The sequence below is a fragment of the Gastrolobium bilobum genome, unplaced genomic scaffold, assembly GCF_033153095.1.
Source record: "Gastrolobium bilobum isolate Gb01-03AN ecotype WA unplaced genomic scaffold, APGP_CSIRO_Gbil_v1 utg16668, whole genome shotgun sequence".
Classification (NCBI taxonomy): Eukaryota; Viridiplantae; Streptophyta; class Magnoliopsida; order Fabales; family Fabaceae; genus Gastrolobium; species Gastrolobium bilobum.
Window position 1 is genome coordinate 337,642 of NW_026898163.1, and position 15,574 is coordinate 353,215.

A 15,574-nucleotide genomic window follows, 5' to 3' on the forward strand; every position below is an offset into this window, starting at 1 on the left:
ATATTTTCAGGTACAGGTACCTTTGGGGTAGACACCTTTAGCGGCAGGAGGCCGGAGTTGAGTTGATATGCATGTTGTTGTGCTGATATGTTGGATATTGTTATGTTTTTATATCAGTATATGGTTATTTGCTTTGAGACATTGAATGGGCTTTGTTGCCTTATTTGGTGATCATGGGGGTTGTCTATGCCACATTGACATCAGTTATGTCTGATTTTATTTGTGTTGTATAATGTATCAGGATTATTGTCTGGTCTACGGTTGTAGTTCTGTGACTAAATACTATTTATTTTATGAGGATATTCAGTTAGCTTTAGTTGCAATTTACATACAGGCTATATTTTGAAAAAGGAATAAGTAATCAACTTGGTTAATTAATGATGATAGCATAATTGAAAAGAAAAAATTAGCTTCCGCATTTATTTAGTTGCACCATTACCTTATGTATGCCTAATACGCCAAGTGCACACGTGGTGTTACACTCGTCGAACAAAAATTTTGAGTAGCATGGGGCTTAAGCGCCAAGGAAGGAGGCTTAAGCGCCCTACCCCCGTTTAAATAAAAATAACTTATGCATGAAATTAATGATTAAGGACCACTCAGTTGGCTCTAATAAAGAAAGGACATGATGTTAAGCATAGTATTAGTTTCACACAATTATAGTTACGACATTGGTGATTTTAAATATAGCGTGGTTTAAAAAGGGAAAAAAGTACAAGGTTTTCAAAAAAAAGGTTTATCTGTGTTTTTATAGAATTATATGAATTGTGTAAACCCTGATCTTTATTCCATATGAAATTTCAATTTAACGTTGTATTAATAAAATTTAACACTCATAAAAATGTTATTAAATAATATAGGTGACTTACACATAATATAACTGAATTCAACCGGTGTATATTATTATTAAATGAATCTACGTCATACTCACACACGTATTTGGTATATAATTACATAAACGTTACTATATACAATATAACATCTATTTCCAGCTTAGAACTCTTCTATAATACACAAACCACCACTCTTTTTCCACATTCCACAATCCACAAAAGCCAATCCTTAAAGCTTGAGAGTCCTTCTTGTTCTTTTCTTTCCATAATCAAAATCTCCCAACCCTTTTCTCCTTCAATTTTTTTTCTTACTCCTCCTAATCTGATTTATGTGATCAGTGATTTCTCACATACACAAATGTTTTTATCAAAGCATGGCCATAGATTCTTCAAATATAAAAGTCCAGCTTCCACCCTATGTCTTTTCTTTTTGTGAGAGGCTTTTCAATCTTGCTAAAATCTCTTGGTCCACAAGTATCTTCAACCACTGCTCTCATTAACCTTTTGGCTCTGAACTCACAATCTGTGGTGTGGCCTTATTGTGGGACATGCACATCATTATTATTCTTCTCTAATCTACACAAAACAGTTTTTTTATTTTTGTCCTACTATATCTTCCACAAAAATATCTTAAAAGAGTCATCTCTTTCTGGTTTGAGTTCTTCATCTTAAGACTATTGTCTCCAAATGGTTGCCAATTACTTCTACGAGCTTTCACTTGGAGTTGTTGAAATGGCATGGATTATGCATAGTTTTGACTACTCAAGGTTCTGTAGATGGCTATTGGTTGGTGTGTTCTCCTATGAGAATCATGAGTGGAAGCCTCGGATTATCTAGCACCCACCTTGAGTTTATTCTTAAGCTTTAGATTGAGATTATATACAATAGCTTTTTTTGTTGCTGAATTTTCAATACCCTTAAGTCTATAATACAAGTACACCTGTTATGTCAGAATAATTGTTAGTGATCAAGCTACAGCTAGAGCCATGTACAAGGGAAGACTAGGAGGCAAAGCTCAACTTGGATATGTTGAAACTGACCCATCTGGTCGGTATGGACGTGTAAGTATTTCTGATCATTGATTCTAGTCATCCTGGTTTGTGAATGGATCATGAACTTTCTGATTATTTGGTAATGATATGCAGCATAAGGTGATTCAGCTGGAGTGATATGAATTAACAAATTAATGAAGTTGTGCTTTTGTGTTCAATTTGAATTGAGAATTAAAACTGATTGCTATAAGTCAAATTAAAAATGAAAGGCCTTTCTTTTGCATAGGGAAGCTTGTTAATATGCACAAAATTGTTCTGCCTGTGGAAGTTATTTTTCTTATTTTATTAATTTTTCAGCTGCCGTCTATGATTGAGTCAATTTACTATAAAGAAATTAAGCACCTTATTTTGTGTTTTATCCCTTTACCAAGTCTTGCCTTGTTGCATGAAGCACACCCCCCCCTTGTTGCTCACACAAGGTTAACTCTCTAGTACACCAAAGGGTAACTCAAGAACCAAATTGAATGATTGATAGTTATTATTGATATATGACATCCACAGTTAAGTTTGACTATTAATGTGAACTGCTATATATTAATCTGCTTTTTTTGTTGTCCATCTAATCTAGTTGCCTAGTTGGTGTTAATATTAAATTACTAATTAATCTGTATTATTGTGATTATTGGTGCTTGTAGTTCAGGGATATTCTAGGCAAAGGAGCCATGAAGGTAGTGTATAGGGCCTTTGATGAGGTCCAAGGAATGGAAGTTGCTTGGAACCAAGTCAAGCTTGGTGACGTTTTTCATTCACCTGACCAACTTCATCGCCTTTATTCAGAGGTTCATCTCCTCAAGAACTTGAGTCATGACTCTATCATGACCTTCCATGATTCGTGGATCGATGTCAATCATAGAACCTTCAACTTCATCACTGAATTGTTCACCTCTGGCACCCTACGAGAGTAATCAACCATCCCTTATTATTATTATTATTATATCTTTGAACCCTTCAACTTATAAACCATTTTTTTATAGGGACTCTTATTTATGTGATGATATTATATGCATGTATATAATATAGGTATAGAAGGAAGTATCCTAGAGTAGATATCAGAGCAGTGAAGAACTGGGCTCGCCAGATTCTAAGTGGTTTGGAGTATTTGCATAGCCATGATCCACCTGTGATACATAGAGACCTCAAGGGTGATAACATCTTTGTCAATGGCCATTTGGGGCAGGTCAAGATTGGTGACTTAGGACTTGCAGCCATTCTAAGTGGCTCTCAACATGCCCACAGTGTCATAGGCAATTCCTCTTGCTCTTTTTACTTGGTACTTAAATTATCAATAATGAGTAATCTAAAACTTAACCATGTGTTTATAAAACTGAAATTTTGTGTTTGGTATGAACCATCAGGTACGCCAGAATTTATGGCACCAGAGTTGTATGAAGAGGAATACAATGAGCTGGTAGACATATACTCTTTTGGGATGTGTATGATAGAGTTGTTTACTTCTGAGTTCCCATACAGCGAGTGCTCCAACCCTGCTCAAATTTACAAGAAAGTTACTTCAGTACGTTTAATTGGACATACTTTACTAATCTCTATTTTTTTTAACCCCATTAGGATCAAAATTCATTACACATATAATTAATCAAGAAGTTTCTAGAAGCTAGAGTAAATTTTCAATACTCTAGTAGTACATAGTCCTTTATTAAAATTATAAATAACTAGGATTCATACGACATTAACAATAAAAGCATGGATGAACTAATGCATTGAGGGCGAGTCTCGAAGTAGCAAAATAAGGTTGCTCCTTGTGACCAGAAGATCACTGTTTTAGTTCGGAAAACAGTCTCTTTGCATTGCAAGGATAACGCTCGACCCTTACCTTTGCTCTTGCAAGTCAAAGAGTCTTGTCCACTATGTAACCGCAATACCAAAAAATTTCACATACTTTTGTTGATTTGATTTAACAGGGGAAGCTACCAGATGCATTTTACAGAATCCACGATTTGGAAGCCCAGAGGTTTGTGGGAAAATGTTTGGCAAATGTCTCAGAGAGGTTGCCAGCAAAGGAGCTCTTACTGGATCCATTTTTAGCCATGGATCAACTTGACTCACCATTGCCTAGCCCAACATTACCCAGAAAACATACTCAAACACTCAATTTCACTTCAGCAGTTGCCAAAGAGGAACCTTCAATGATTGACCAAACAAAGAGTACACACATGACAATCACTGGGTCAATAAATGAAGAGGATGACACAGTTTTCCTTAAAGTACAGATTTCTAACAAAACTGGTATGTATGCATAGTTTCACCACAGGATACAACCATTTTATAAGTCTTACTACATATAAAGTGGGTTACTTCAAAATTACATTTCGAATACAGGAAACACAAGAAATATATACTTTCCATTTGACACCATAAACGACACTGCCATTGAAGTGGCAATTGAGATGGTTAAAGAACTGGAAATTAGTGACTGGGAACCATTGGAGATTGCTGAAATGATAGAAGAGGAGATATCAGCTTTAGTTCCAACATGGAGGGATTGGAGCACTTCTAAGTATCAACAACAACATAGTTTTAGCTATGAAGAAGAGGATGATATAAGTAACCACCATCCTTTCTTCTCATCATCTTCTCTCTCTTCCTCTCACGGTTCTCTCCCAGTGTTTGGTTCTTCCAACAAGAACAATACCCAACTTTATGGGAACCATTACCCTTTTGCTCAAGATTGGCCTCAAGGTACTTACTTCTACTCTTCTTTCAACTTATGTGAGTTTCCAAAACACTTCAACTTTATTCATTAGACAAAGTTGAAGTGTTCCTTTAAAGAGTTATTACTGTTATTTTCAGTGCAGTTAAAGAATTAGATTTCAATGACTCCAATGAACTGTTTACAGATGATCTATTTATGAATGATGATGCGAGCTCTCAAAGCTCAATGAACTCCTTGAAGTGTTTCAATTTTCATTGCTGTGACTCAGGCAATGAAAATGAGCATAGTCCAACTATACTAGTTGGAACAGAACCAATTTGCTACACGCCAAAGGCCAACAACAAGTGCACAAGATTCTGTCCTAGAGAAGAGATGGTGGAGGCTGATTCCACCAAACAGTTTTGCAACATGAGAATGGATTCTAGCAGGTATCATAGGCCAATGCATGGATGCCAAAGTCTGACAAGGATTCATTCCTATGCGGATTTGAGGAGACACCAACTACAAAGATCACTGATAGAGGAGATACACAAGAGGAGGATGTTCAAGACGGTTGGTGCTATTGAGAACATTGGGTTTCAGAATCCAGAAAGAGGTGGATGTTATCCTCGTTGAAGCTCCATGGATTCAGAATCTCTCTCTCTCTCTCTCTCTCTCTGTTCTTTTTTTTTCTTTTTTGGTTATCTCTTTTGAGTGTTTATTTATTGCCTTGCTTTATGATGTCCGTCAATATTTGTAAACCATACGGACACATCTGAATATTGTACAACATTGTGAAAAAGTTGTAAAATATTTCAATCTATGCAAATGTAAAAGGTTGTTTACATGTATCCAAAAAAAAGAAAAGAAAAAAGGTTGTTTACTTGCGTGTAAGAACTTGTTTGAGCTCTTTCTCTGATGCATGTAGATATATATGGAATGAAAGAAACAAAATCCTGTGAAAACACATCTAGTGTATCAGTGCACTTATAAAATCAGAATTAGTTTATGCTTCTAAACAAACCAATGATCCACAACACAGCTGCAAACCATGTTACTGAGTATCTGAACTAATCTCTTAATAAATTGAAAATGATAGGTATTGGAGAACACAAACAAGGTTACAATAGAGGGAAACTTATTAAAATTCTAAATTTTTAGCTATATTTTTTAGAATGGTTGGAATATATTTTTGCTTATTAAGAAATAAACAAGATGCATTCTTCTCTGCTTTGTACACCAAGAATGAGTGATGCTGATGATGTTCAAAGTGTCTCCCTGAATTGTGATCAATTTGAGAGAAAAGCTTAATGGACTGAAAAAAAAAATTGAGTTGGAGTCTGCGAAATCAAGTAGTTAGATATGAATTTAAAAAATCCAATAATTTAACCAGAAAGGCTCTCTTCTATTATCACCACCAGGGAGCTCCGTAACGCCAAATGTTGCATGTGTCATGAAATAAGCAGATACCATAGAAAATTAAACTTTATGATTTCTGTTATTATAATGATTGTTGCTGTGTCCACAAATAGACCCCTTACTGGTTGAGACTTGAGACAAAGTTTGGGTTCAAAGCCTCATTGTTTGGGTTTGAAGTTTGGGTTCAAATGCCAATGGTTGGCCTACATTTGTTGGCAAAGTGAATGCCAATGGTAGACTACAATTCTCTATTTTTAGTGTTCGAGAGAAACGACTCCTCTTCAATAACTTTATATTACAATCTAAACTGAACTTCAATATTTTTCTCTCCTTACAAAATTGTGGTCTAAGAATTTTGAAGAATAGATAGAGCAAATATGAAAAAAAAAATATAAATATAATATCCTATTACGAGAAACAAATTTATTAGCATTTTGAACTAAAAGAATATAATTTCTTAATATTGCATAAAAAAATAGGTCTAACCCATTTACTTTCTTTCTCTTCTCCTTTGTAAAGAACCTTGGGATACACTACCCCAAAAGCTAGATCAAAGGGTGGGAGTACCCAAGACCTTATAAACTCCACATTAGTTGCTTATACAACCAATGTGGGACTATATATTTCAACATGCCCCCTCACACAAGAGCCCATTGGGCTTGAAGAGTGGACAATGTAACAGGCTCAGCCTAACTGTGCTAAGAAACTCCACAAGAGAAAGTGTGAGGGACGGCGAGGCTCTGATACCATATAAAGAACCTTGGGATACACCACCCCAAAAGCTAGCTCAAAGGGTGGGAGTGCCGAAGGCCTTATAAACTCCACATTAGTTACTTATACAACCAATGTAGGACTATATATTTCAACATCCTTCGTATATCCCACCAACTATGAAATAAAATTATTTTATGCAATATGAAAAAGTATATTTCCTTAAACCAATGGTTGATAAATTATATATAATAATTATATACAACTTAATACATTTTATTTCCACAAGAAAAGAGGGATATATCATTTGAGCGAAAAATTCCTCTTTAGCCAATATCTGCCGTTGGATTTTCAGCAGTACAGTGCACCTTCCTTTGTCCTTGATCATAAATTTATTTTCTATTAATAGATAATGATGAATGTACTTGTGGTCTTGTAGAGGCTACATAGCTTATAAAGAATGGAGTTTGCTGGGGCATGGTGTGGACCTTCAAAGTTCAAAAACAGAAACGGAAAAATGGGTAAAAAGGAAGAGAAGTCAGTGATTACCCGAAAAGGTTAAACAACAAAAGTGTCTGTGCAGCAATTTTTACGCAGATTAAACATGATCTGTTGAGCTATGGTACTATCCACAATGCTTTTCACCAATTACGAAAATATCTTGTATATTACTTGTTAAAGATGAAAAAATAATAAATTATCTAATTTCATTTATTTTTCTCATTCTTTTATTATTAATGCCATTTGAATTTATTTTTTTTTTTAATAAAAGAAAACCTAGTATAGGAGTATTGAAAATATGATTCCCAATTATTAGGCTTTGTAACATTTGAATGTTATTTTAAAAAAAAAATCAAAACAATTCAAAAACTGAAAAAAAATTATCAAAATAATGCAGGAAAAAGCACATTGGAAGGGTGCACGTTTAGGTTGCACACATGATTGGTACACAATTTAGCAATGATCGAAGCAGTAATTGTCAAGTAGCATAATCTTGGATCTGGATCTTCTCATGTGAAAATTCATATGATCATGTCATGTGAGGAATCATAACCATACAAAAGTGGATGGTAAAAAAAGAGGAGAGAGAAAAAATGATAAAATAGGTAATTACAAAATCATAACCGTTGATTTACCTTTGTATGATTGTGATCTTCCCACATGATCTTCCCATATTATGTTTTTTTGGCACATGAGAGGATCCATTTCTCATAATCTTAATTATCTATGATTATTATGTCATGATTTAAGCGTGGTTAAAGCAATCACGCACCACACACCTCATGCGTAATTGGTCAATGTATCAAATTACCTAATTCCCTTAAAGAAACATTGGCCACGATTAAAGCGTACACAAATGACTGTGGCTAAACGCATACCCTTCCAATGCATAATTTACTTGGTAATTAATTCTTTCTAGTTTTAAATTGTTTTGGTATTTTTTAAAAAAATTGAATTATAATGTACAAAAGGTCCCCAATTATTATGATGCAGTGACTCATTATCTAGCTATTACTATTCACCAAGATGAATTCAAGTATTGTAAAATGGTACCTTCTCAAAAGATTAGACAGGGATTAGGTATATTGGTAATGTATTTGTCACATTTTTTGACAGTTTGTGTTACGTGCTAAGAAGTTAAAGAAAATGGTCCATATTTTTTGTTAGGATGTCGTAGTTGGAGGGCCCATTAGAATCTAACAATGAAATAACATTTTTTGCAGTACCTTGTATTAGGGGGAAGAAGAGAGAAAATCCATTGTAATCTACCCAAAATATTATGGTAATTGGTAGGCACATCTTAATAATTGCATTATCGGTAATCTCTCAACAAAATATCACAACCGAAAAGAACGAAGGGCCCTAATCTTGTAAAAATACTATTATTAATCTATTATCAACCACTTTCATTATTGATTGGGGCCCTTACATTTAACTAGATTCTATCACATGGTAGTGCATTAGGTCCTATTCAACTTTAATAAAAAGTGAAAAATAGGATGAAACAAAACAAACTCCTATGACATAACCACAGCTCTATAACCACTATTAAAAATGATAATAGTTAAGTTTAATCGATCATTTATATAATTGCACATTGTTGTCCAACAATAATTTCACTTGACATGTTATACATTTTTTTTTTCTTTATTTTATTCGAGGTGGAATTTGATGTGACGCCCTTCTTCTGTAGGTTTTGGTTTGGAAGAGATTGAAGGTAAAGACTGTGAAGGTAAGGGTATGCTTATAGTGAGAGTTGAGATCACACAACGAGTTATCTATAGGCTTCGTTAAGGTGTAAAGCCTCTCAATTGGTGTTGTATTAAATATTGATTGGTGAGTGGAGCTGCCAAAAGAGAAAATGGATAATAATGTTATGAGTCCAACATTGGTTATCTATACAACTGATGTAGTCTTTATAAGGCCTTGAACACTCCCACAGTCCTACACTTGAGCTAACTTTTGATATGGTACGTGACCTCAAGATTCGTAACAATGATATGGTCAAATTAAATAATGTGTTAGAGAATATTAAATAACACGGAATCCACTCTTAACCTTGACACATGACAAAGATATTGACAGTGGTTTTGGTTACTGAATTCATCAAAGTATGAATGAGATACCCAAAGAAAGTAGTCTACTTATTACAAAAAAAAAAAGAAAAAAAGTAGTCTACAGAATGGCTTTTAAGCATCAATAGTAGACACTCATTTGTGGTTAAATTCACTTTTTATTTTTTTTTAAAATATACATAATATGAGTGATAGAGATTTTATTTTACTTTTTGGTAAAAAGAGTGATAGAGATTAAATTTATGACTCTTTGATTACATAAATTTAAAATTTTATCTAAAAAATTGATATTTTTAAAACTTTGAATTTAAATATTTATAAATAAATTATATATTTGACACACTTCTCTATCTATATAATTGTTATTTGGACTTAGAAGAAATGTACAATCCTATTTTATTTTGCATATAGATTTAATTTTTTATTTATGACATAATAAGGATTACGTTTATTACTTGGTTATATAAAAAAAATACTATATTAGAAATAATATTTTTAAAGGATTTATAACTTCTTATATATGTTTCTCATTAAAATGAAAATATTATATTACAAAAAAGAAAGAAATAAAAGTAAATTAAGTGGACCATTCACAAATAATTATAAGTCATATAACTTTCCCTCTCATAATATAACATTATCATATTAGTATATAATTCGAAAAATTAAACATTATTGAAAGTTGATATTATGTTAAAAGAAAACTTTGCGAAGTCTACCAAAAAAAAAAAAACAGAAAACTTTGCGAAGGATTTGTATCTTCTTATATTACTTATCAATATGATAATATTATATCTTTTATACGAGAAATACATAAAAATAAATAAATTAATGAACTATGTGTTGGGATTTCAAGTGTGATGAGTCCCACATTGGTTGGTAATGAGCTAAGTGAAGAGTATATAAGTGAAATGACCCATGAACCTAATGCCTTAAGGTTTTGGGTTGAGACATGGTGTCGGATTCACTTGCTACGGTTGGTGTAGCCTTAGCTCATTAGTGGTGGCCTCCGCCACGGGCTTCCCCCTGGACCTGCCTAACAGTGGTATCAGAGCCGGATTGGGCTCGAGCTAGCCTAGTGATTGGCTAGGAGGCGGGTCGAGTACTTTGCGCTTGGGGTACTCGGTTGAGGGGGAGCATACCAATGGTGGGTTTCACACTTGAGGGGGAGATTGTTGGGATTTCAAGTGTGATGAGTCCCACATTGGTTGGTAATGAGCTAAGTGAAGAGTATATAAGTGAAAGGACCCATTAACCCAATGCCTTAAGGTTTTGGGTTGAGACATGGTGTCGGATCCACTTGCTACGGTTGGTGTAGCCTTAGCTCATTGGTGGTGGCCCCCGCCACGGGTTTCCCCTGGACCCGCTTGACATTGGAGTTTGAGGGAACGAATTTCCCAACACTATGCACAAATAATGATGAATCTTATTGTCTTTAAATTTTTAATTTCTGTCTCATGACATGATATTGTTATGTTAATAAGTAATATTTGATATTATATGAAAAATAAGCTTTTCAAAGGATTTTTATTTTCTTATTTAATTTGCGAACTGATATGATAATGTTATATTAAGAAGAAAAAAGACATAAAAAGTAAATTTGATTATGAAAAAAATAATATTGTCGGAACCAAATCTACTAAAAACATTATATTTTTTGAACCGATTTAAGAACATAACTAATTTTTTAAAATCAGTTCGATTTTTGAATTGAATTACTAAACTGGTTCATTTTGGTTCTAGCTACAATTTGAATCAGATTGAACCAAATTATAGAGAAAAAATTAATAATCGAACAGAAATATATTTTTTAAACCAGTTTAAGAACTGAATTATTTTCTCCAAACCGATTCATGAATCAGTTCATTTTTTAAAACTGGTTTGATTTGTCTGAACTGAATAACTTTTCTATTCGGTCCAGTTCAATTCAGTATAAAAAATTAAATAGAATTGAACCGGGACCCCTTAATTCATATACAGATAATACTGAGTCTTATTATGGTTAATTTTATAACTTTCTTTCTCTTAACAGAATATTGTTACGTTAATAACAAATATGAATACATCTCATTTACTTATAAAAAAAAACTGAATAACCCTTATCCGATATAAGGTGTAAAGCTAATAATTTGCAACTCACTGTGCTGAGAAATTATGAATAATTTACATGAGATGATGAATATTTTATAAAAAAAAATAGTTAATCATTTTGTAATTTAATTCGCTACAAGCTAATGGACATTTGACCCAAACCTAAGCAATCTAACTCGAATTAACACTGAAATCGATAATTTAGATAGCATACAAATCGCAAATGAAAAGAGAAAAAGAGAGAGAGAAAATTAACACTGTAATTTACCCTAGTTAATCAATATAGGCTACGTTCAGCTTGTCTGTACTATATTTACATCATCGTCATCGTCACTCGTTACAAGTCACTCATTTTATAAGGAAAATATAAATAGAATTAAAAAATTCTATCAACAGTTATTCTTGGACCTACACTCAAATTATTAAGAAAAAATTACAATAAATCAGAGACCCACAACTATACTTGGCCTCTATACGGGCATGGGGACATTATCCCTCAGACCCCACCCGCTCATCTGGGAATGGGATCTAAGTTACTTTTTTGCTCTGACAACAAAAACACTTATCAGTATACAAAGTGTGAGTCATACCCAACTCTTGACACCGTATGTTTTGCAGCAACACTCAGTCTCAAAGTTAGGCATGTGCCAACACACAATCTTCGCATTAGATTTCAATCTCATTTTCAGTGTGTTCTGGACGGATCGGAATTTTATTCATATGGCGTAGAAAATGATAACTATATGCAGTTTGAAACATTCAATTTTGTCTTTTCTTTTGGCCTTACTAATAAAGAAGTTAAGATTGAATAGTTTACATTAAACCAGATAGGGACACAAGCTACATGAGAGTCAGCTAATCCTCTTAATTACAGATACGCCTGGATATAATATGACAACCCCACTTCAGATTTCACAAGATTTTTGTCTCCTGCACGTGCATGTAGCCCTCATTTATTTCATCCACATCAAACTTGTAGGAAGTTGTTGTCACTTTGTATAAGTAACTTGTTATTTTTATTTTTCTTCCTTTATTTTTCCCCATAGATAGTAACTTGAATAATTAAGGGGATAGTATTTGTTTAAGGAAAAGGATAATCTATCTTACGTTATCATCTCAATATTAAGTTTATTTGTATCTTTTTTGTTCATCCATTATGTATGGTTTACTTTATAAACCACCGTCTAGTTTCTAAAATTTCAAACCAGTGATATATTCAATACTAAATTTGTTTTCCCATTACGTATTGGGTTTTGACAAACTCAAATCTTAATTTCCCCGTCTTTTCATAAGCAATATATCTTCAATCAAGTGAAATATACTACAATTTATTTCAGTCAAAGTTAAAAAAAAAAAGTCACAAACATACGCAAAGAAAAAATCTTAATTTTGTCTTTATGTTGCGTGGCCAAGCCTGATAATATCAAGCGTGCAACAATTATAGGGTAGTGAGACCGTAAGAGCAAGAACCACACACGTGCAATAGTTTAGTGTTGGCATGTTATGCAAACTGCAATAATTGAAGAAAAACATTAATATTTTAAGGGTTTGATATTGACGTGAGAGTTGGAAACAAAACTTACATTATGTTACATAACACTAATAAAACCCTTTTTAATATTATAGTAGATAAAATTATTTCTTTTATATATATATAAGTGTGTCTGATCCATGTTGAGTCATGTGACAAGAAAAGAAAAAAAAATATGAACCTCATATATTTTTATGTATATATAAAAAGAGATATGTTATTCTATCTATCATTTTTCTTGCCTATTTTTGCCTACCACCATCCAACACCGTTAGATTAGAATCTCAAGAAGAGATAAAGATAAATGTTAGTTAAGATTCTGATCTAATAGTGTTTTAAATTGGTAGACAAAGATAGGCAGAAAAAATGATAGATAGAATAATCTATCTTATATAAAAATAATTCTATTTCGATATTAAATCTATATTTTAATTGGGATGTAGAATATAGCTACGAAACAACCTATATAGTAGCTACATGCATCTATGTATGTGTTTTCCTTTTCTTTATTCTATTTTTGGTTTTGATTTTGATAAGATTGTCTTGATTTGCATGCTGCGTGCAGTTCATTCAACCCATCACGGCCACGGAACTAGGAATTCGACTGATGAGAGACATGATAACATAGCCACAGCGAAATGAAAGCAAGAAACCAGAATCTGCGGATTTTATATAATAATAATGTTTTATTGCTGTCTACTTATGTACGTGTTATGTTCAATATATCTGCCTCTGGTCAGAATTGTCCTGTTACAAAGTCCTCTCTTGCGGCTCACCGACACGTACACACCCAACATGCTAATATCTTTTGGATCGTACATGTCTCTGCCTAATCTCTCTTTTATTTCATTTTTCTAATGTGAAAAACTAAGCCAAATTCATTTTTTATCTTATGCGCAGTGAAATATTGGTTCTATGTTAATTAGTTATTTTTCTCATAAATATTTTTAAGTGGATATCTATACGACAATTTTCTACTACTTAGAATTATAAACTTAAAAAAAAAAAAAAATTGATATTTTGTAGTAATAAATAAACATAAAACATGTAAACATCTTTATATATTTTAAAAAGGATATATATACACACACATTATTTTCACATTTTTCAAAATTTTAAATTGAAAACCTTTTCCCATCATATAATTTAAAGTAAAATAATTACGATGGATGGTTCAAAACTGTTTCAAACTTGTGGTACGCGAAAAAGGTAATTTTAATAATAAAAGTAAGGGGAAGTATCCATACTCGCAAGTTGGATTAAACGAGAATGATTTTTTTAAAAGTAAGGAGAGGATTGGGGATATATTTACAAACATTTCGATTACAATTTTTTTGTTTAAAAACTTTACAAATTATATTATGTACTATGAGAAGTACACTTACTTAAAAATATATTTTTCGAAGTATATAATGTAGTTTGTAAAAGTTTATAAACAAAAATTATAAATATAACCGATCCCTATAAGTAAATACACAATTCTTTTAAAACTTTCTGCTTTTTTTTTTTTGGTACATTGGCCCTCGGGGTACGGCCCGTTTGGGCTAGCCCCTCATTGTAACAGTAAGCTTCGCAAGCGGAGAAAGGACGAGACTAATCCCCCAACCGAAGATTTTTGGCTTATCCTCTGGCCCCCAAAGATTTTCCAAGAAACTGCTTGAGGCAGAGTTTGATCCCTGCACCAAGCAATCCCTTGGGAGCTCAGCTGCCAACTGAGCTACCCTTGGGGGTTAACTTTCTGCTTTTTATTATTCAACTAAAGTGTGTTTACAAACGCACGCACGTATATATGGGCATATCTTTTTATATCGGTATAAGAGTAATAAATTTTACATTCAATTTTAACTGTTGATTTTTGCATATTAGATGGTTATAATTTATTGTAAATTAATAACTAATTAATGAAAATAATCTAATTGATTACAGTAATTTGATCGACGAAAATCAAATGTTAAGATTGAGTGTAACATTTGTTATTCTTTCACGGTATATATATATATAGAGAGAGAGAAGAATCCGTTTACAACCTTTTTTTACAAATTACACTAAGTATTTGTAAGAATTTGTAAACAAAATATTTATAAATGTAACATTCCCCTATATATATATATATATATATATATATATATATATATATATATAGGAAGGTTATACTTACAACCTTTTTTTTACAACCTCTTACAACCATATATCATAACCGATGATTTCCGTCAATCAACAATTATGATTTAGGGTGAATTAATAAATAATTAATGAATTTAATTTGCAAAAATCATAACCGTTGATTGGCGGAAATCAACGGTTATGATATATGGTTGTAAGAAGTTGTAAAAAAAAGTTGTAACTATAATCTCTCCCATATATATATATATATATATATATATATATATATATATATATATATATAGGCATGATCATCTTACACCGGTGTAAGATTTATTATTCTTACACCAAATTTTAATCGTTGATTTTTCGTATATTTTAACGGTTAAGATTTTCGTACATATAGGGATAGAATCCTTTGACACCACTGTCACACAAAAAATTTGACATTTCATCTGAGAGTCGTTGATTTTGTCTTGATATAATAATTCTGATTTATAAACATATGATATCGTTAATCTGCCTTAATCTAACGACACTAAATAAAACATTTGATACCGGTATCAAAGAATCATGCCTCATATTATTTCACAGCATGTATAAGGAGC

General features: G+C 32.6%; 1 protein-coding gene across 3 annotated transcripts; it reads left to right on the top strand.

Moving 5' to 3' along the window:
* The first annotated feature begins 1,054 nt into the window (after positions 1-1,054).
* LOC133313395 (probable serine/threonine-protein kinase WNK5) lies at positions 1,055-5,382 on the top strand. 3 transcript variants are annotated; one of them, XM_061514758.1, is made up of 8 exons: positions 1,056-1,894; positions 2,521-2,553; positions 2,663-2,786; positions 2,906-3,129; positions 3,241-3,398; positions 3,805-4,129; positions 4,223-4,582; positions 4,741-5,382. In XM_061514758.1, exons 3-8 carry the CDS (start codon positions 2,701-2,703, stop codon positions 5,169-5,171), a joined length of 1,584 nt encoding a protein of 527 aa, XP_061370742.1. In that variant the 5' UTR covers positions 1,056-1,894; positions 2,521-2,553; positions 2,663-2,700; the 3' UTR covers positions 5,172-5,382. The 3 variants fall into 3 exon arrangements, with proteins under 3 accessions (XP_061370741.1, XP_061370739.1, XP_061370742.1); XM_061514757.1 differs by having other exon boundaries at positions 1,055-1,894; positions 2,521-2,786; XM_061514755.1 differs by having other exon boundaries at positions 1,055-1,894; positions 2,521-2,786; positions 2,906-3,398.
* Positions 5,383-15,574: the final 10,192 nt, after the last annotated feature.

What these genes read in the sequence shown, in the direction of transcription:
- LOC133313395 (XM_061514755.1), top strand. Translation starts at nt 1,820, where the DNA reads ATGTACAAGGGAAGACTAGGAGGCAAAGCTCAACTTGGATATGTTGAA. An exon ending in TTTACAAGAAAGTTACTTCA is followed by an intron (nt 3,399 to 3,804) that starts GTACGTTTAATT and finishes TTGATTTAACAG; the next exon opens with GGGAAGCTACCAGATGCATT. An exon ending in TGCTCAAGATTGGCCTCAAG is followed by an intron (nt 4,583 to 4,740) that starts GTACTTACTTCT and finishes AACTGTTTACAG; the next exon opens with ATGATCTATTTATGAATGAT.